Source organism: Phytophthora infestans, genomic scaffold (assembly GCF_000142945.1).
Source record: "Phytophthora infestans T30-4 supercont1.27 genomic scaffold, whole genome shotgun sequence".
Lineage (NCBI taxonomy): Eukaryota > Oomycota > Peronosporomycetes > Peronosporales > Peronosporaceae > Phytophthora > Phytophthora infestans.
Window position 1 is genome coordinate 1259346 of NW_003303732.1, and position 21675 is coordinate 1281020.

Genomic DNA, 21675 nt, shown 5'->3' on the forward strand with positions numbered 1-21675 from the left:
TTAACATTCAGCATGTTGGATACGACCAAGAAATGACTCTCGTGGCTAACCTTGTCAGCGAACACGCGTGCGAGCTGATACAAGACCAATACGTATACGCATTTGGCCGTGCATCATACAATTTTTCGGAACGGAGCCCGGGCGTCTATATTGTGAAGAGCACAAGCACCGAGGAAGATGCCCTTGACGAAAGTGAGACCGAGTATACTATTTCTGAGGCAAACTGGACTTGTTCGTGCCTCTTTATGAGCACGCGTTTGCTGCCGTGTCGTCATGTTCTCTTTCTGAGAAGAGCACTCGGCAAAGAAACTGTTATCCCGACACAACTTCTCAATCGTCGGTGAATATTGTCTTCTGTTAGGTCCTCGATAGAGTTCGAGAGCTCAAGTGACAACTGTACGTCTATGGAATCTTTCGCTATTCGTCGGGTTGTGGCGACGGATGATCGACCTTGGGACTCAAACCGCAAGTATCGTGAGGCGCTGCCTATCGCTAGTGAAATTTGTGGTTCGATGTCTGAATTGGGAATGGCACAATACCGAGAAGCGATGGAGTATCTGAAGGATGTTGCTCGTCGGTTCAAGCATTGTGACTTCGGCACCTTATTCAGTCAAAACCAAAACGATCAGCTATCAGACTCTCCTCCTTCTACCCAGCCAGCTGAAGCGAGTTCAGCCATTGAGAACAGCCAAGTCGAGGAGTCTGACATCCAGTCTGGCGAGTCTGGCATCCAGTCTGGCGAGTCTGGCATCCAGTCTGGCGAGTCTGGCACTCAGTCTGGCGAGTCTGGCACTCAGTCTGGCGACTCTGGCACTCAGTCTGGCGAGTCTGGCACTCAGTCTGGCAAACATCTTGAATCGAAAAATCGAGAGTTGACATCAACTCTCCCAAAAGTAGGGAATGAAGAATTTCACGTAGCGAGCCCTCCTAGATTCCGCGGGCGCCCAAAGCAAACAGCAAAGTCGAAGAAAGCTGCTCGTAGAAAGAATGCCACGATCGTCCAGGAGGACTCAGACTTGTACGCGGCGAATTTGAGCCTGGCTACAGTGCGAGATGCTGTAGAAGGCGTGCCTACATACGATACATCTGCCGCTACCCTATCGCGATTCAAGCTGTATGAGTTCAGTAAAACTCCCAGGGCTCCTGTAGCCCACGAGAGAGCGAGCTTACCACCGGCGAAGAAAATTTATCCTGTCGAATCCATAACTCGTGTATTTCGCAAGGACTTCATTGAGAAGTGCAGCGCCAAGTCTCAGCCCTGTAGAAGAACGTAAAGATTCATCGGGTGTAAATCTAGGCGAACAAGAAATTGCGGTGGAAGTAATCGGTGTTGGAGCATACACTACCGAGACGTTGGGTGTAATGAAAAAGTGGCACAGGGCGATGAAAAGCATACAACACGTAGACAAAGCTATAAACTGGATCGAGACTATTGATTCACTCTACAGATGCCCGAGCATTTCCAAGTTGATCCAGACCCAGATATACTTGCTAAGCTGAAGGCCATCCCACTTCTGTCCGTGCAGGTACAGTTAACGTACATTTATTGATACAATGAGTTTACTAGCGCTGATAACATCTTCTTGAATGTAGGCGGAAGCGCTGGAGCTCGTTGGCAAGTCGCCCTTGGGTGATTGCACCGCTAACACTTTAGTGCTGAAGCTGTTTGCAGAAAGAGTAGACACGATTGGAGTCGACACGTCCATCGCGGGGAACGTTATGAATGGCTATTTATCGATCTATACGATGAAGGGCGTGTTTGTAGGTGTTACGGGTGAGAAGATGTTGATTCCGATCATCTGCGGCAAGAATCACTGGTGCTCTGTCATAATTGACCGGACATGTAAAGACGTATTAGTCTACGAACCGATGAATTCCAGCTACGGAGTGAAGGTTCGCCCCCTTGCTGACAAATTGGTGACGATGCTACCAGACTTCGCCCCGAGAAAGTACCGAGTCCGAATGTACGAAAGTGATCTTGGAGTGCAGGTCGATAGCTACAATTGTGGCATGTACATGCTGTTGGCATTCGAGATATTTGCCGGTGCTACTACTATGCGTGCGCTATGTAGAAAGGAGCTGCAGTATCTACGCTATCGGTATCTCTGCATGTGCATTTAGCTGAACAAGTTTTCAATGATTTGGTCTTTTGTTTGTGTGTGTCGATGGCATGACTACCTCCGGGTTATTCACCCTGCACTTTGTCTTGAGAGTTAGATATCCCCAGCGCAGTGAATGTCTTGCAGATATAAGTTTCGAAACCGACAGACATCGAGCTTCCGGTTATACGTATACTCCCGAAGACACATCAGCTGATGCCGTGTCCGGCTCTTCCTGAGTCTGGCATATTCGGGCATGCTAATCGGGTGTATTCTGGTGTAAATTGTACTGTCTCTTGTTACCCAGTCTGGAGTGCCTTTTCGAAAACAGTTTATAAATAGGCACTCGTTATTTTGCCCGACTGAGGTAACATAGCATCGACTTTTATACGTGTACAGAAAGTATAGTACGGTTAAATTGGAGTAAAGGTAGGACACTAGCGCGTTTGCACTCGTCTGCGGACTTATAGCCGTGGGCCCGCCCCTCTCTTCGCTTGCTGCGCTGCGCTCGGGGGGCGCCGCTGCGCGGCCTGCCCCACCCCGGTCTCTAAGTCCTCGACTCGGCAAGGCGCTGTGTCTGGGAATAGAAATTAATTCCGAGCGAGTGTTGCCAAGACCGTCGGCTAAGTCCATTTTATGCATGTTGGGGAGTATAATTGTATAGTCGGTTAGCCAGTCGGGCAAAATACTCACTTCCTTGTGCCAGTTAGACTCTTTTCGCTTTACAGTTTCATACACCTTTAGGCAATTGCCGAGCTGCCAAACCATCCGTCTAACTGCAACGCCTCAGCAACATGCGTTACGACCAGCAGCCCAATGACGCGCGTCCCAGGCTCTATGCGCATCCCCAGGCGTTGCTGGGGGGCTACAACCCGCTCATGCACCCACAGCACAACGTCGTCAAGTATGAGCACGGTGCGCCGTACTACCCGCCGCCGGCCGCTCTGCACGTGTCATCGGATTATCAGCCTCCCGCCAGCCCCACGCCATCCACGAACAGCAGTGCCAAGCGTTCGCGTGAGGAGCTGAATATGAAGGAGAAACAACGCATGTTTAAGCTCAATGAACGCATAACGCAGCTTAAAATGCTGCTGGATGAGGCCGGCGTACAGACCAAGAAGAACAAACAGTCCGTTCTGGACAACACGTCGCACTACATTGAGATGCTGCGCGGCGACCTGGTGATCGCTCAGCAGAAGGCCGAGCGCGCCGAGAAACAGGCCGAGATCTTCCGTACTCAGACATACAAAGGTCAAGGCGTAGTTGACAGGGCTGTGAGTGGCGTATTTGAGAAGACCACGACGCCTCGGGTGGTCGTGGACATGGACATGAAGACGGTCATGTTCAACGCCGCGTTTGTCACGTTTACGGGACTGTCGGAGCTCGCGTTGAAGAAGAAGAAGACGCTGCGGCCGTATATCTGTGCGGACCAGGAGAAACTAGATGCCATCATGACGAAGCTGCGTGAGACGAAACAGTCTCTGAGTGTGCTGGTGAAAGCGTCCGCTACGGGTAAAGACGAAGTGGTTGTGAACGTGACCGCATCGGTGGTGACGGATGATAGCGGCGAGGCTGTGAATGTCGAGTTCAGCCTCATCCCAATGGACACGCAGCAACTACCGCAACAGCGGCCAAAGCGACAGAAAATGAAGAATGATGGTGCGGCAACAAGCAACAAGGCAAAGGACCAATCTGCTATTTACGTGCAGCTGTAAGCGCGACTGCCACAAAAGTGTTGCGTCAAACTGGAAAAAATGAATCTTTCATTTTGCGTAAGATGCAAAAGCAGTTTGCAAACTTTCTCGAAAGAAAAAAAAGGGTTTTGTATTTGTCGTATATGTTGCCAACCAGTGCAAGTTATATGTTGCCTGTATTGACCTAAGGACTTGGCTGATAAGTGGGGAAGTCGTTGTAGCCCTTGCCGCCCAGCGCCGAGTTGTAGTACACCTCGTGTCCAGCCTCTGGCGTCACGGGCCAGTCGTTCTGGAAGCGTTCAGCCAGGTCCGGGTTCGAGATGTACAGGCGTCCGAATCCCACCATGTCCACTGTTCCAGTGCGAATTGCGCCTTCAGCAAGATCGCGAGTGTAGTTGTTGTTGGCCATGACGATGCCCTTGAATGCCGTCTTGGCATCGAGCGCAGTGGTGAGACGGCACTTGTCCGTGTAGCCGAAGCCGAAGCCGTCCAGAATGGCAAGATACCCCAGGCCGTATGTACTCAGACGCTCCATCGTGTACTTGAACATCTCGTAGTTGTCCTCGCTGCCCATGCCAGCAAATGCACCGTTAGGCGCAAGACGAACACCGATACGATGCGCCGGCACGGCTGTCTTCACAGCTTCCACGATCTCCATCAGAAGACGCGCACGGTTCTCGAACGAGCCGCCGTATTTGTCCGTACGTTTGTTAGTGACCGACTGCAAGAACTGGTCGACCAGATAGCCATTGGCACCGTGGATCTCCACACCGTCAAAACCCGCTTTGAGCGCCAACTCGGCACCGTGACGGTACGACTCTACCACACCGGGGATCTCATCCGTCTCGAGTGCACGTGGAGTCTCGTAGTCCTGCGATTGGTAGTTCGCATCACGCGTGTGGCCACGTTCAAGACGCAGTGCCGAAGCGGACACGATCTCGCCCTTTGGATTGAAACTCGAGTGGCTCTGACGACCCATATGCCACATCTGCATGAAGATTTTGCCGCCCTTCTTGTGTACGCGCTCGGTCACGCGCTTCCAGCCTTTCACGTGGGCGTCATTGTAGCAGGCTGCGGCATTGTACCAGCCGTAGCCCTGCTCGGAGATGCCGGTGGCTTCCGAGATGATCAGACCGGCACCTGCGCGCTGCTCGTAGTAGATCTCGTTGTTCTCGGAAGGCACGCGGTCAGCATTGGCACGACCACGGCTGAGCGGGCCGAACACGATGCGGTTCTTCAGCTCGAGGTCGTCGCCGAGCTTGAGCGGCGTGAAGAGCTTGTAGTCAGCAGTGACGGAGGCCATTGTTGCAGATGTGGTTGCGCGTGAACTGGCAAATTTAGAAGTGCCTTACTGTACCCGTGGTCACGCACAGACCTCGAGGGAAGCCATCAATCAATGTGTCCTTGACGTTTTGATGACGTCAGGCGAGGCCACTGCGTATACAAAAGTCAGCCCATCCGAGAAGTTGCAGAAACAAACTACTGTACCGGTAACCAGGGAACCCGAAAATATAATTTATATCAATTTCAAAGGACATCGAGAAATACATAACGCGCGGCAACCTAAGAACTCAGCAAATAAATAATTGGAGCGGGGACATTGCAAACGTAAATTATTAGTGAAATAAACTACCAAGCCTGGGTGAAGCCGCCTAAATGCAAGCATCCACGGTGGTGAAAGAAGAGAGTAGGTTTTGTTGGGGTGTTCCTGAAGTTGCAGAATGAGCTAGAATATGCGATTCGGAGAAGTCGAGGGGCTCCAAACCAACCACAAACTGTAGGTATTGTAGGCGACATTGAACATTGGGCCAGAAATTGTAACCCATACTATACAGACTGTAAAAAGTCTAATAATTGTCTGTTTGATATAAATAAAAGTGCTATAGATAACTTAGTGTCTTGAGAGGGCGGTAGAACTCATCAATTAGCCAGAAGCATCCTTTAAGGTCAGCGAAAATGTCCGGCAAGCACGAGTTCTGCCCAGGAGAGAAGCGGGTGATTGTGAACAGCTACGAGTATTTCAAAAGCCAGAAGGAACAAGGCCTCTTCAAAGGCATCAGGACATGCCAACTGGTCTCTGATTGCCTTGGTTGTGCTCCCAACACCGTTGACTCCGTGGTTAATGAGAAAAAGAATAACCCAGACACTGATTTTGAGGTATATCAATTATAACTGATATGGTAACATTTCCTTTTCAAACTAATATTTGTACAAAGCCCAGAAGGAATTAGAACAGTAGATCATAAAAACAAAACAAAATCCATATATAATACCTTTATAATGTTTTTCACCATCCTGCTGGCAGAATTGAATGTTAAATCGACAAGGGCAATCTGCGACCGGGCGATGTGTCATCTTCCTTTTTGACATATGATTTTAATTCTAGACCAATCATATCTGTGGAATTGGCGCGCCTTTCCCCCGAAAATGACAGTGTTCTGAGAGGGCATTTTTAAACGACTGTAGCTCCAAAACGGCTGGGAATTGGCTAAAAATTACCACAAAATCGAAATCTAAACGCATGATTGCACCCTATATCTAAATGTCGATATAGGTTTTCCTAAATGTAGACCACTTATGCCTCTCTCGATTCTGGCCCAATGTTCAATGTGTCCTTGACGTTTTGATGACGTCAGGCGAGGCCACTGCGTATACAAAAGTGTCGACGAATCAGTCCATCCGAGAAGTTGCAGAAACAAACTACTGTACCGGTAACCAGGGAACCCGAAAATATAATTTATATCAATTTCAAAGGACATCGAGAAATACATAACGCGCGGCAACCTAAGAACTCAGCAAATAAATAATTGGAGCGGGGACATTGCAAACGTAAATTATTAGTGAAATAAACTACCAAGCCTGGGTGAAGCCGCCTAAATGCAAGCATCCACGGTGGTGAAAGAAGAGAGTAGGTTTTGTTGGGGTGTTCCTGAAGTTGCAGAATGAGCTAGAATATGCGATTCGGAGAAGTCGAGGGGCTCCAAACCAACCACAAACTGTAGGTAGTTGTTGTCCGGGAGAATAAAAGTTGGGTCGTCGTACACCAACTTCGTAAATACATATTTTGCTGAAGCATTTTTCGTAAATAAATTATAGATAGAAACAATAAACAGTAATTGGCAATAAATATATTTATCGGGTTTCCTACCGGTAACTCTATTAGAAATCGATCTTTTAAAAAACAAGAAACTATTATTGATTGCTACTAGCCGAGTGCCGCCGCTACGCGGCGGAAAAGAAAGAATGTCGTTCCTTGTGTTTTGCCTCGATTCCGCTCGCTACGGCTCGCTTCACTACTCGCATGGTAGGTTGGCAGATTGTGGCTCAGGCGGGCCCAAAGGCCCGCGAGGTTGCAGAAGGTGCCGATTTGGGCCGCCTCGCTGCGCTCGGCAGCTTTTAGGCCAATCAGGGCCACCTTTCGCTGCGCTCGGCAGCCAGTAGAAATATTTAAATTATTTTAGCCAATGATTTGTCCGGAAAAGCGTGACAGGCACGACAATTTAGTGTGACGGACAAACAGGTTGCTGCAGTAGATGTTTAAGACTAGCGGTCTGGGCGCCCGCTCCGCGGACGCTAGGGCATGGTTGGTTGGTGTAGTGCGGGCTGACCACCTTCGCTGCGCTGCGGTGGGCTTAGCGTTTCTACGTACAGCAAAGCAACATATAGTACATGTATACTGTGTTCTACTTATATTACGCTCCAAAACAACACCGCACACAGTATCTTTAGTGCCACATGTTATGATAGATATGACCAGGGTTTAACGTGCTCTGCAAGATGAGCACCATCTTACCCGTGAAGGTTTTGTCTATAATCGCATTTGAGCGCATAGCTCCCAAAATGACACGAATCGGAGACGTGCCCGATGCAAAGCTAAAAAATGCTGTTCAGAAGACATGTCAGTATCAGTGATGATCCACATTGGCATAGACCGGTGAGGAATCCCAGTTTAGCTGAAGTAAATACGTCTACTCAAACATAATATCATCTGTCACGTCATCGCCGTGAGGCAGTCGACACCATATCATTGATTGCGACGGTCTATTAGAGAAAGATTTAGTCAGCTCCTTGCGCGAAGTATCTTTTAGGACAGGTAGATTTTGCCGATAGTCGCGACAAACACCAATAGTATGCCTTGAATTTGCTCTGCAGAGCTCTTTATGATATCACTGAAGGGTCTTTCCACTATCTTCTGCATGCATTGATCTTACTTGCACTTACTAACTTATGTGCATAGCTACCGACTGACAGAGTGGCGTCGATCCTTTCCGAGTAGTAAGCTCTGATATGTATGACGAACATGCGAAACCATATCGATATAGGCAGATTATCATGTTGTAGTGGTGTTTAGACTTGAATCGAATAGTAGCTCATGTACGTTAGATGCTGTAATCTCGCTACTACTTATCAGCTCGATGTGTTGTTTGATATATCCATGCATAACTTATTTCGTAAGCTCGTCGGCGCCACGCTCTCGCGGTAGCCAAAGCACATGGGGTCACTGTCGCTTTCTCGGTACATTTGCATCATGGTGCTGGCTTACTGTGCTTACGCTTCTAATGTATCAGTCTATACGACCAGACCGGTCACTAACTGAGCACAGGCCATACCGCAGCGATATAGGCAAGCTGGCCGCGCGTCTCTTAGCAGTAGTGCTTTATACGCGCGCGGCGGGTACACCTTGTAGCCATCCGCGACTCAACCGAGCTCATATGTCGACCATTATGGACAGGACACTAAAATACAGAACTGCATACAGGCACATCGACCTGCAACATCCACCTGTACGGTCTGCATTACCGCACACGTGCTCGTATCTACGTAGACAGCAACGGTTTTGTCGCACGTAGTACTCACTCAAAACTGTAGTTTAAATTTATGAGCGCACATTAGTGGAATATACTCTGTGAACATTGACGATACAGATAACGTGGCTTGCCTTTGTCCAAGTGAGGGAGTGTACGTGTGACGCGTACGCTGATAGAAACGGCCAGCTTGCGGCTGTTCACAGTAGATACCATGTGCTAAATATTATTTGAAAGGCGCTACGCTGTTTAGGTGTGTCAACAATACTGACTGCGCCATAGGCTGACTACCATATGTGCGACCCCGAGCCTCGCCCGGTCAGCCAGTATACTAAATACAAAGATAGGAAGAAAAATGGGGGCCTAAAAGGGTATATTAACCAATTACTTTCTCTTCTGCTGCTTCTTTTTCTCGATGTACTTGACGTTTCGGGCGGTCAGCTTGCGAAGGCGACTGCGCTTCTTCTCCTTCTTGGGGTACCAGTCAGGACCCATCGCCTTCTTGATGTTCGCCAGGCTTTCCTGGTGGCGCACTTCGGCCGAACCAGGTGTTCCTCCCAGAACTCAACCGCTTTTGGGCCGCTCTCGCAGGCAATACAGCGCCGCACGATGACCCGCCCACTGATTGTACGGAATGCGTAGCCGTACTGCAGCTTCCCGCAACCGACGCAGCGCGCCCGGGCATCCGTCGTAGACCGCTGCGGGTTCAGCAGAAGCGGGTCAATCTTCGCCTCGCATTGCTTGCACGTAGGGCCCACCATTTTGCAAACTGTGAGTATGTTAGCAAATTATATTGTTTTAACCAATTACTTGCGTCCAAATATTAGCCAATAGCACGGTACTGTAAGGCTGGTATTTATTATTAGACAAAATATTAAAATGTTTTAAAATATTACAATTTGGCCTTGCTATTATATATATAATTATCAGATTTTTAAGCAAATACATACTTTACATGCAATATAAATTGACTAAAACAACTATCTATCGTGCGCGCATGCATTCGTCGGGTGGGGTGCACGGGAGCAGATAGCGCAATGGCCGTGCAGCCGCGCGCCTTCATTGCACGGTGGCAGTGGTGAGTGTCAGGTGAAGTAAAAAAAGATATATATCACAAAGTCCCTACAAAAAGCGCTGGTTGTGAAGCCTACTTTAATATAAAAAAATACTGTCGTCTCTACTTAAGAAAGTCTGTGGAAAATAGCATCGCCGAGCTCTTACAAATGCGGCCTGTGAAGCTTATATTAATAATACTATTAATATCGTCTTTACTTTGAAAAGTGTGTGGAAAATAGCATCGCAGAGCTCTTACAAAATACTGGTCTGTGAAGTTTTCATTAACAATGATAAATATCTCTATTTGAAAAGTGTGCAGAGCTCTTAAAAAATAAAGTGGTTACTGTGCCCGATTTGCAGTACATACGACAGGTTTACGTAGCTGAATGTCAATAATCAAGTATCTGCGCAGCTCGCCTGGCTGTTTGCAGCCAATCGATGCGTTTCGTGCTCGGCAGAAATGTTTACCTTACGTTCAATCGCGAGGGCGAGAGGCGGTCTGATCGTGCGACAGATCCAGTCAGTGTCGCAGGTCGGCAGGTATTGCCCAATCAGGGCGCGAGTTAATCGTGTGACGCTTTTGGATATATTTGTAATTTTAGCATAGTTAGGTCGAGTCAGAAAGGTAGGCGCGGTCGGTAAGATGGCATGAAACTGTATTAGACAGGCTAAGTGTAGCCATGCGAAAAGGCAGGAAAAAGCTGTAAGAAAGGAAACGGACGGACTTATTGACAGACGGACACGCTAGAAGGCTAAGAGGCGGAACTAGCGCTCTGGGCGTCCGCTCCGCGGACGCTAGGGCATGGTCGGTTGGTGTAGTGCGAGCTGACCACCTCCGCTGCGCTGCGGTGTGCTTAGCGTTTCTACGTACAGCAAATCAACATATAGTACATGTATAATGTGATCTACGTATTTTACGTTCCAAAACAACACCGCACACAGTAGCCTTAGTGTTCACGTGTTATGGTAGATATGACCAGGGTTTAACGTGATCTGCAAGATGAGCACCATCTTACCCGAGAAGGTTTTGTCGATAATCTCGTTTGAGCGCATTGCTCCCAAAATGACACCAATCGGAGGCGCGCGTGGTTGCAAAGCTAATATATGCTGTACGGAAGACGGGTCAGTATCAATGATGCTACGAAATATGCGTAGATCGGTGAGGAATCCCAGTGTAGCTAGAGTAAATACGCCTACTCACACATATTACCCATCTGCACGTCATCGCCGTGAGGCAGTCGACACATATCATCGATTGCGACGGTCTATTAGAGCAATGTTTTTTAGCTTCTCGCGCGAAGTATCTTTTAGGATAGGTAGTATTTGCCGATGGTCGCCACAAACATCAATATTATGCTTTAAAATTATTATGCTGAGCTGTTTGTGATGTTACTGAAGGGTATTTCCACTATCTTCCGCATACATTTACCTTACTTGCATAGCTGACGTACTTTCTGACTTATTTGTATAGCTACTGACTGACAGAGTGGCGTAAAGCCTTTCCGACAGACATTATACTGGGTCCGATATGTACGATAAAAGGCCTCGTCCAGATCGGACGAAGAAGCACCACTGCGTGCACATTCTTTTGACCGGTTGCAACATACGAAGATATATGGCTGTAGGCAGAGTATCAAATCGTAGTGATGGTTAGACTTGAATTGAGTAATAGTTCATGTACATTAGATGGAGTACTTTCGCTGCCTACTTATTAGCTCGGCGTGCTATTTGATGTGTCCGTGCATATATCGCGAGGTCTTTAATGAGTGTATTTGCCACGCGCTCGTGATACCCAACCTATGCGTGGGGTCCCTGTTTTCTTATCGGGACGTTTGCATCGTTGTGCTAGCTTTCTGTGCTTACGCTATTGATATTTTAGTCTGTATAATCAAGCGCGTCACTAACTGGGCACAGGCCATTCCGCAGCGATACAGGTACGCTGAACGCGCGTCTCTTAGCAATAGCCAACGCGATATATCCGCGCGAGGCGGGAGTACCTTATAGTCATCCGCGACTCAACCGAGCTCTCATCTTGGCCATTATGAACAGGACACTAAAGTACAATATTGCGTTCAAACACATCGACTTGCCACGTTCATCTGTACGGTCTGCACTGTCACGCAGTGGTAGTATCTATGTCAACAGCAGCTTATTCGTCGCACGTAGCTCCCACTCAATACTGTAGTTTAAATTTGTGAGCGCCAATTAGTGAAATATCCGCTATAAGAGCTGATGGTACAGATGGCATGGTTTTGCGTGTGCCCACGTGAGCGAGTGTACGTGCCATCTACGGTGACGCGTATACGGATAGGAATCACCAATTTGCAGCGGTGCACAGTTGATTCCATGGCTGATTATCTACGCTCTGTAGGTGCGTCAACACCATAGGCAGCTTACCGTATGTGCGGCCCCAAACCCCGCACCGTCAGTCAGTATACTAAATACAAAAATAGGTAGGAAAACGGGGGCCTAAAAGGGTATATTTACCAATTACTTGCTCTTCTGCTGCTTCTTTTGCTCGATGTACTTGGCGTTTCGGGCGGTCAGCTTGCGATGGCGGCTGCGTCTCTTTCTCTTCTTGGGGTACCAGTCTCTCCTTCTTGACGTTTGACAGGCTTTCCTGGCGGCGCACTTCGGCCGAATCAGGTGGTGGAAGCTTTTCCTCCCAGAACTTAACCGCTTTTGGGCCGTTCTTGCAGGCAATACAGTACCGCACGCTGCCCCGTCCGCTGATTGTACGGAACGCGTAACCGTACTGCAGCTTCCCGCAGCAGACGCAGCGCGCCCGGGAATCCGTCGTAGACCGCTGCGGGTTCAGCAGAAGCGGGTCAATCTTCGCCTAGCAAACTGTGAGTAAATTAGCAAATTATATTGAATTGACCAATTACTTGCGTCCAAATATTAGCCAATAGCACGGTACTGTAAGGTTGGTATTTATTATTAGACAAAATATTAAAATGCTTTAAAATATTACAATTTGGCTTTGCTATAATATATTATTATCAGATTTCCAAACAAATACATACTTTACATGCAATATAAATTGACTAAAACAATTATCTATCGTGCGCACATACATTCGTCGGGTAGGTGCGTCAAAACGTTTGGTAACGCCAAAGGCAGCTTACCGTATGTGCGGTTCCATACCTCGCACTGTAGTCGGGTATACTAAATACAAAGTCGGGTATACTAAATACAAAAATAGGTAGGAAAATGGGGCCTAAAAGGGCATATTTACCAATTACTTGCTCTTCTGGTGCTTCTTTTGCTCGATGTTCTTGGCGTTTCGGGCGGTCAGCTTGCGAGGGCGGCTGCGCCTCTTTTTCTTCTTGGGGTACCAGTCAGGACACATCGCCTTCTTGACGTTCGCCAGGCTTTCCTGGCGGCGCACTTCGGCCGAATCAGGTGGTGGGGGATTTTTTCCTCCCAAAACTCAACCGCTTTTGGGCCGTTCTCGCAGGCAATACAGCGCCGCACGATGTCCCGCCCGCTGATTGTACGGAATGCGTAGCCGTACTGCAGCTTCCCGCAGCAGACGCAGCGCGCTCGGGGACCGCTGCGGGTTCAGTAGAAGCGGGTCAATCTTCGCCTCGCATTGCTTGCACGTAGGGCCCACCATTTTGCAAACTGTGAGTATGTTAGCAAATTATATTGTTTAAACCAATTACTTGCGTCCAAATATTAGCCAATAGCACGGTACTGTAAGGCTGGTATTTATTATTAGGCAAAATATTAAAATGTTTTAAAATATTACTATTTGGCTTAGCTTTAATATATTATTATCAGATTTCCAAACAAATACATACTTTACATGCAATAGAAACTGACAAAAACAATTATCTATCGTGCGCGCATGCATTCGTCGGGTACGGTGCACGGGAGCAGATACCGCAATGACCGTGCAGCCGCGCGCCTTCATTGCACGGTGGCAGTGGTGAGTGCCAGGTGACGTAAAATATATATTTATATTCGCAAAGTCCCTACAAAAAGCGCTGGTCATGAAGCCTACTTTAGTATTAAAAATTACCATCATCTCTACTTTAGAAAGTCTGTGGAAAATAGCATCGCCGAGCTCTTACAAATGCGGCCTGTGAAGCTTATACTATTAATATTAATACTATTAATATTGTCTTTACTTTGAAGTGTGTGGAAAATAACATCCCTGAGCTCTTACAAAATACTGGTCTGTGAAGTCTACATTAATAATAATAAAAATCTCTATTTTAGAAGGGTGCAGAGATCTTAGAAAATAAAGTGGTTACTGTGCCCGATTTGCAGTACATACGACAGGTTTTGCGTCGCTGAATGTCAATAATCAAGTATCTGCGCAGCTCGCCTAGCTGTTTGCAACCAATCGATGCGTTTCGTGCTCGGCAGAAATGTTTACCTTACGTCCAATCGCGAGGGAGAGAGGCGGTCTGATCGTGCGACAGATCCAGTCAGTGTCGCAGGTCGGCAGGTATTGCCCAATCAGGGCGCGAGTTAATTGCGTCACGCTTTTGGATATATTTGTAATTTTGGCATAGTTAAGTCGAGTCAGAAAGGTAGGCGCGGTCGGTAAGATGGGACGAAAATATATTAGACAGGCCGGGTGTAGCCATGCGAAAAGGCAGGAAAAAGCAGCAAGAAAGGAACCGAACGGACTTATTGACAGACGGACGGACAGGCTGCAAGTTTAGGTGGCGGGAAATTTCCTCACTGTAGAAGCTTTCTCTTTACCGGTATACAGACAATCCTCTCGATATTGATATCCCCAATAGTAATTCCCTCTAAAACAAAGTGGTTGAGAGGGACTGGTGCTTACAAACTTAAGAAAAACTGACATTCTACCCTCTCATTTGAGAATAGAAATTTGGATATCGTTACTAAAAAGTACTTAACTATTGATTTGATCTGTTCTATCAAGGTCGATTGAAAAGTGATAACAGTTGTTGAAGTAGCCTCTAAACAGTTTGATTACCTTGACCTAGTCACTCCAAAATATTATAATGAGATTTAGGAGGTCCTGTTTAAGTCGGTATGACTGGCTTAAACTATACAGACACTAATGCCTGGTGTACAGCTATTGGTGGCTTCCTAATACTAATAAAGTACTCACTTCGTCTTTTGACGCCTACAAGTAACGTCTTCTTCCTCTCCCTACTTCTTCTCGACCTGTCATACGAGTTATAGGTTATGAGCCCAAGCCAAGCCTCAAGCGACGACTTCCCACGTCTCATCGGCGCCGAGAATTTCGACGTCTGGAAGACCCGTGTGTGCGCAGCACTAGATGGCAAGCACCTACTCGGCTACGTGAAGCAGCCCGACTACGACGGTGTGTCGGAAGACGAGAGTGAAGACAGTGGCAGCGATATGTCTGATGCCAACGATGAACCGCATGCCAAAACTACCAAGAACGTCGAAATCGACTCCGACGCTGTGGACTACGACGAGAGCGACGACGAGCTCAAGCCGCCCTCGGACTCGGACGAAGACTCGGGAGCCAGCTTCGATACGTCAATCAAGAGGAAGGACCTCCCGGTAGTTCGACCATTTAGCCATCGCGAGGCTCGCCGTGCACGCAAACGCGCCAAGAAAGAGAAGAGCCAGCCTCTTAGCCAGCGCGAACGCCGTCGACAAGAAGCCAAGACCAAAGCCTTCTTGATGAAAACGATGGACAACATGCACGTGCGGCTCGTCAAGAATCTCACGACATCCTTCGAGATTTTCAGCTACATCTGCCAGAAGTACGAGGGAGCAGCCTTTCATGGTGATCCGTACTTCATTCAACACTACTTGATGGAGATCAAGTATGAGGAAGGCTCCGACTTAACTGAGTTCTTTCTCAAGCTGGAGAACGCGATGAAAGCCGCGTCAGAAGCCACCGAATCGGTGATGACCGAGAGACAGAAGTCTATCTACCTGTGCCCAAGTCGTGGAAGGACGATCTTCGCATCTGGAAGGGCCAGCGGAAGTATATCCCGTATCAAGACCTCAAGCAGAGCATTGAAGGCAAGGTTCGCGATCTTCAAGCTCAAGAGCGCTACACCTTGGCCAAGGGCACACCAGAGTCCTCTGCAACCAAGGGTGAGAGAGCTCTAGTGGCTACAGGACCTCCTGTGTCACAAGCCGAAGGCCGTGACAGCGCCAATGTCTGTTCCTACTGTGATCGCTCACGCCACAACATTCGCCAATGCCGAGGCCTTCAAAAGGATTTGCGAGATGGACGAGTGAAGGCTGGGACAGTGCTACCTGCTAACTTCGCCTTCAAGGGTAACTCGAAACGCGATCACCCGTACCAGAACTCGAACAAAGGTGGCAATGGGCGACACGGCAAGAATAATAACAACCGCGACTTCAAGGGCAACAACAGTAGTAGCAGGAACAAGCACGGAAATGGCGGCAAACAACGCGGTCAAGATCGCTACAAGGACCGCCCGCTTGAGTCAGACAATGACGATGACGACGACAGTGATTCTGGAAACAACCGCAAGGTAACTCGCCAAGGACGTCGTGACACCGGTCTCATCGCTGTTGCTACCACAGTCAATCTCCCGTTTAGCCTCACTGCTCAAACCAAGATAGAACCCGATCCCACCTGGACAATCGACTCTGGCTGCACTCGACACGTCACCCATGAGTCTCAGTGGTTTACCGACATCACCTCCAGTGGTGGATCCATTACGGTTGGTGGTAATAACCAAATCCCCATCGAAGGCATTGGACGGGTCGATCTGGAAGTCACTGACTCCAAGGGCACTATGCAGAAGCTTATCCTTCATGGCGTCCTGTATGCTCCCCAGCTCCAATTCAGTTTGCTTTCAATTCCAGCAGCTGTGAAGCACGACTTTCGCTTCAACTTTGACCGCAAACAGTGCTCTATGCAAACTGACCAGCGCTTCAAGATCAAAGCGCCCATGGCTACCAACACGGATCTGTATCAGTTCCAAGCCAAACCAGCGGCACCTCCAGCGGCTCTTATTGCCTCAGGTAAGCAACGTTCCTTTCTGCTCTTACATAAACGCCTTGGACACCCTAACGTTCGTGTCTTGAATGACCTATCTAGGAGTCAGGCCATACATGGACTCGATGGATCTATACCTCTAGGTCCAAAGACAGATTTCTTTTGTGTTGCCTGCACGTTAGCGAAGTCACACCGCTCCCCATTTTACTCTAATAAAGTTGTTAAACGTGCTACATCACCTTTGTCAAAAGTCCATTCAGATATCTGTGGTCCACTACCTGTGCCTAGCCTTACTGGTTGTCGCTACTTCTTGATCTTCATCGATGACTTTTCTCGATTCATGTTCACTTATGCAATTAAGAACCGTAGCGAGTTGTATGGCTGTTACGAAGACTTCAGGAAGAAAGCCCTGAATATTTTCAGACAAGATATATCTGTCATAGAGTACGCGTTCAGTGTTGAAGACAATGCAAACCAGGGTAACTTTGAGATTCAGCGGCTTCAAGCAGACAACGCTAAAGAGTACGAGAAGCTTGGCCGCATCATATTTAAAAAGTATGGAACTCACGCCCAGTTTACCAATGCATACACACCTCAGCAAAACGGAGTTGCAGAACGCCGCATGCGTACCATTATGGAGCGTGTCCGAGCCCTTCTACTTGACGGCAAGCTACCGAAGCAGTTATGGGCCGAGTGTGTCTGTCATGTGACCACTCTCATCAATATGACTCCTAGCTCCAAGACGGATGGACGAACCCCGTATGAGCTTTGGCACAGCCGTATTTCATCCATGCAGTACATCAAAGTATTCGGATGCAGCGGATATGTCCACATCACGGAGCAATACCGAGACAAACTCGACGCTAGAGCCCGTTTGTGTATGTATCTTGGTGTGCCTGACCATAAGAAAGGCTACCGTCTGATGGACATCAATACTCATGCAATTATCTACAGTCGTGATGTAGTCTTTAAAGAGGACGAATTTCCCTCTCTCACAGGCCTGACGTCTACTCCAGAGCCCACACAGTCCACGAATCGGCAGAAATCTACCGCTACACTTGCACCTGTACCTCTGCCACCTGCAGCTGCTACTACAGTAGCACCGGAACCTGAACATATGTCAGAACCAGTGATCACACCGTCACCCACATCAGGCCCTGCAATGACAACAGCGCCAGGCACAGTGAACCAACGTGTACTGCCCTCACTGAGGGAGGCTGTTGATCGAACAGCCATATATTATTCTTTTCGAACAGAGACGGACTCTGATCCTCCGCATCATTCGACTCCTAAGCGACCCCGCCTCTCTGCGGAAGCCATTGATAGCTCTGAGGAAGCCAATGACGTAATCCTCAACTCTGAGGAAGACATACACGAACAGGAGCAACGTCAGCATTTACTGTACACATTACTAGCTATTCGGTATGTGTCTGAGCCCACTACGTATCGGGGAGCAATGAAGTCTTCCCACGCTAACCTGTGGCGTAAAGCAGCTATATCGGAATACAAGTCCCTCATGGACAATCACACTTGGGTGTTGGTATCCCCTCCTATAGGAAGGAAGATTTTAAGTAGCCGATGGATCTTTGTAGTAAAGTATACCGGCACTGGCGAGATCGACCGCTTTAAAGCGCGTCTTGTGATCAAAGGATTCCTTTAGGAATATGGCATCGACTACAACGAGATATTCTCTCCTGTCATCAGGATGGAGGTATTTGACTACTTCTTTCTATTGCAGCTCTTCTCGACTTTGAAGTCCATCAAATGGATGTTAAGACAGCATTCCTTAATGGCTACTTGGAAGAGGAGATCTACATGGCTCAACCGGAAGGTTTCAAAATCCCGGGCAAGGAGCACCTAGTGTGTAAACTTCTTAAGAGCTTATATGGGCTTAAACAAGCGCGTACCAAACCTTGTCTGCCTTCCTAGAGAATCTCGGGTTCCTGAAACTCATTAAAGATCGATGCGTATTTCGACGCACAGTTGCTGACATCACCTGTTACATTGCAGTGTACGTCGACGACTTACTGATCATTGCGCCTACACCAGCACTCGTCAGTGAGCTGAAATCAGCCTTGAAAAAGCGTTTCTCCATGTCAGATTTAGGGGAGGTGAAGTACTTACTCGGCTGGTCAATTCAACGTGACCGTAAAAACCGAACGATGTTTATCCACCAGCACAAGTACGCTACGAAGGTCATTGACCGCTTCAGCGACTACATTCCGTACCCTATTGCAACACCAGCAGAACGGAACGCTAAACTTTCCGTAAGCAGCCAGCCCAGCAGTGAGCAAGAGAAAGATGCGATGAAATCGATTCCGTATCGACAAGCTGTAGGTAGTGTCATGTATTTAATGGTAGGCACTCGACCCGATTTGGCATTCTACATGCGAGAGGTCAGACAATTTCTAGCGAATCCAGGTATGGATCACTGGAAAGCAGTCATTCGTGGTCTAAAGTACCTATCTGGAACGAAAGAATACGGTCTTCTTCTGGGAGGCTCGACCGATATTACATCGGAAAACCTTGCCGATCAACTAATTGCCTACAGTGACTCTGACTACGCCAACTGCCCCGACTCGAGACGCTCCATTGGAGGATACGTGACAATGCTAGCTAGCGGTCCTATCTCATGGCTTTCGCGTAAGCATCATACTGTAGTTCTCTCTACAACAGAGGCAGAATATATCGCCCTGTGTCACTGCATGCAAGAGATGATATTCCTCAAACTTCTCCTCAACGAACTTGGCTTTGCTACAACGCAGGCTAACACAATATACGAGGATAATCAGAGCTGCATCAAAATCTGCTACAACCCCGAGCTTCACGGACGATCAAAACATATACACGTACGATACTGTTTCGTGCAAGAAAAAGTAGAGCGGCATGAATTCAACGTCACCTACTGCAATACGAAAGAGATGATAGCTGACATCTTCACTAAAGCTTTAGATAAGCACCAGGTTAGAGAACTAAGGGCCAAGCTCAGGATGAAATGTCTGAAAGCAGGATCCGGCCACTCAGTTTAGAAACACCCTGATAATACAAGCGCATGAAGAGTGTCTATATTCTGCGTTCTTTTTAGAATTTTTTCCCACTGGGGTTTATTCTTTTTTGTTCGCACAAGGTTTTCCCTCGTTGAGGTTTCCCTGGTCAAGTACCGAATTATCATGACACATGAGTTTATCAATAATAATCCATGCTTAACAACAAATTTGTTAGAGATACGCCAGTACATCTCAGTCGCTTTCACTTTCAGCATTTGTGTCACTGGACACGTAGTCGGTGTCATAATGTGTAGATTTTGTGGTTTCTGTGTGACAAATGACATCATCACTAAATACCCCAGCTTAGTGACTTCTTCGATGGAGTGGTGGCCACGTGTGCTCGAGAAGACCCTTCCCCCCCCTCCTCCAGCGTGGCGATGAGAACTGGCGCAAGCTGCAGTGCTGTCCGCGGCGCCCGCTTCTTCTTCTCCCTCATAAGAAGCGCTCTTTGCAGATCGGAAGGGCTCTGTGCCCACCGAAATAGCCTCTACCGATGCGAGGGAGCCTGCTTCGTAGCAGCGGCAAGTAGAGACGACATGTTGGGCTCCATCCTTGAGTTCCTACCAGGCGTGTCACTTAGCGTCCTCCTTCCCTAGCAGAAACTGCAGGGCAAAGTCAGATCGGCTAGCCTAAGCGACTTCCTGGCGGCGTTTCAAGGACTGAGGAAAAGTCCTTTAAGGAAAGTTTTACCTCTGTTATAACATAGAATTGTCAGTTTGATAAAATATGTTCAGAGGCAGGGAGGCTGTTGAAGTAGCCTCTAAACAGTTTGATTACCTTGACCTAGTCACTCCAAAATATTATAATGAGATTTAGGAGGTCCTGTTTAAGTCGGTATGACTGGCTTAAACTATACAGACACTAATGCCTGGTGTACAGCTATTGGTGGCTTCCTAATACTAATAAAGTACTCACTTCGTCTTTTGACGCCTACAAGTAACGTCTTCTTCCTCTCCCTACTTCTTCTCGACCTGTCATACGAGTTATAACAGTGACATCTGCTGTTTCCTACTTGCTTTTCCCCAAAAAAGGGGGCGCACGTTCAGATCCATCCACATTGCTCGAAAATACAATAGTAAAGCGTGTTTTTATCTTTTCATTGCCAGCCAGCCTCTTTCGAGCAATAGTGCGGCAGGTGGCATTGAAGAAAAAGGACCGGTCTCATCCGGTGTTCCTCTTACAGGATGCTGCTACAGTACTTGTGATAAAGTGCGCTGTAGCTGAAACACGTTTTAAGCACACAACGCAAGCTGGGATAATCCTATAATTAGATTATATGTGGCGACACGACGAAGTGTATCTACAGACACATCGACATCTATGTGCAGCAGCAGTCGCGTATTAACTTGAAATGCAGTACTGTACCCAGCTACTGACACCCGGGCACCGAGAGAGGAGACCTCCCAACGGGTGGGAGACCTAGTTCGGGCAATAACATATATTAATAAACAGATTCGATTTAACCTTCAACCTAGCAGCAGGTCGAGTCTGTGTAGACAGATCAAATAATTTATTAGCTACTGCCGCGCAGTGAGCTACGCGCCTATGAGATACACCTACGATAACCGATCAAGAGGACCCGGTCGATCTGCTCGCCGCCCAAGGAGCTGCGATCCGACTAGGGAGTTCTGGCGAGCCGATCCCGCCGCCTTCGTGGGACCTCCGCGTGAGGATCTCGAGCGCCTTTGAAGCCCGACAAAGGGGTGCGAGCGGCAAGTCCTCGCCAAGATGTGCAGCGTGTGGCGACCGCGCCTGCGATGCCGCAACCGCCGTGCTACAAAGGCCTCACTATGAAGGACCGGCGTAAATTAGCGCTGCAACCGCAGTGGGCAAGCGTCCTTGTGATGCCGGTAGGAACGTGCATTAAGGAAAAACCCAAGCAACGGATCGTGCGATCGACGTTTGCATGCCCCCCCCCCCCAACACACACACACACACACACACTCACACCTCGTAACGCAGTGGATCGACTACTTCAAGGAAGGCCACTCACCCAGTCACGTTGACTACGGAGCTATCGGCGAGGATATG

At 48.1% G+C, this 21675-nt stretch overlaps 1 protein-coding gene across 1 annotated transcript; it reads right to left on the reverse strand.

The window, feature by feature from the left end:
* Positions 1-3977: 3977 nt before the first annotated feature.
* On the reverse strand, positions 3978-5096 carry PITG_12788 (12-oxophytodienoate reductase, putative; the record flags this gene model as incomplete). The annotated part of the gene is made up of 1 exon (XM_002900129.1): positions 3978-5096. One exon carries the CDS (start codon positions 5094-5096, stop codon positions 3978-3980), a length of 1119 nt encoding a protein of 372 aa, XP_002900175.1.
* Positions 5097-21675: the final 16579 nt, after the last annotated feature.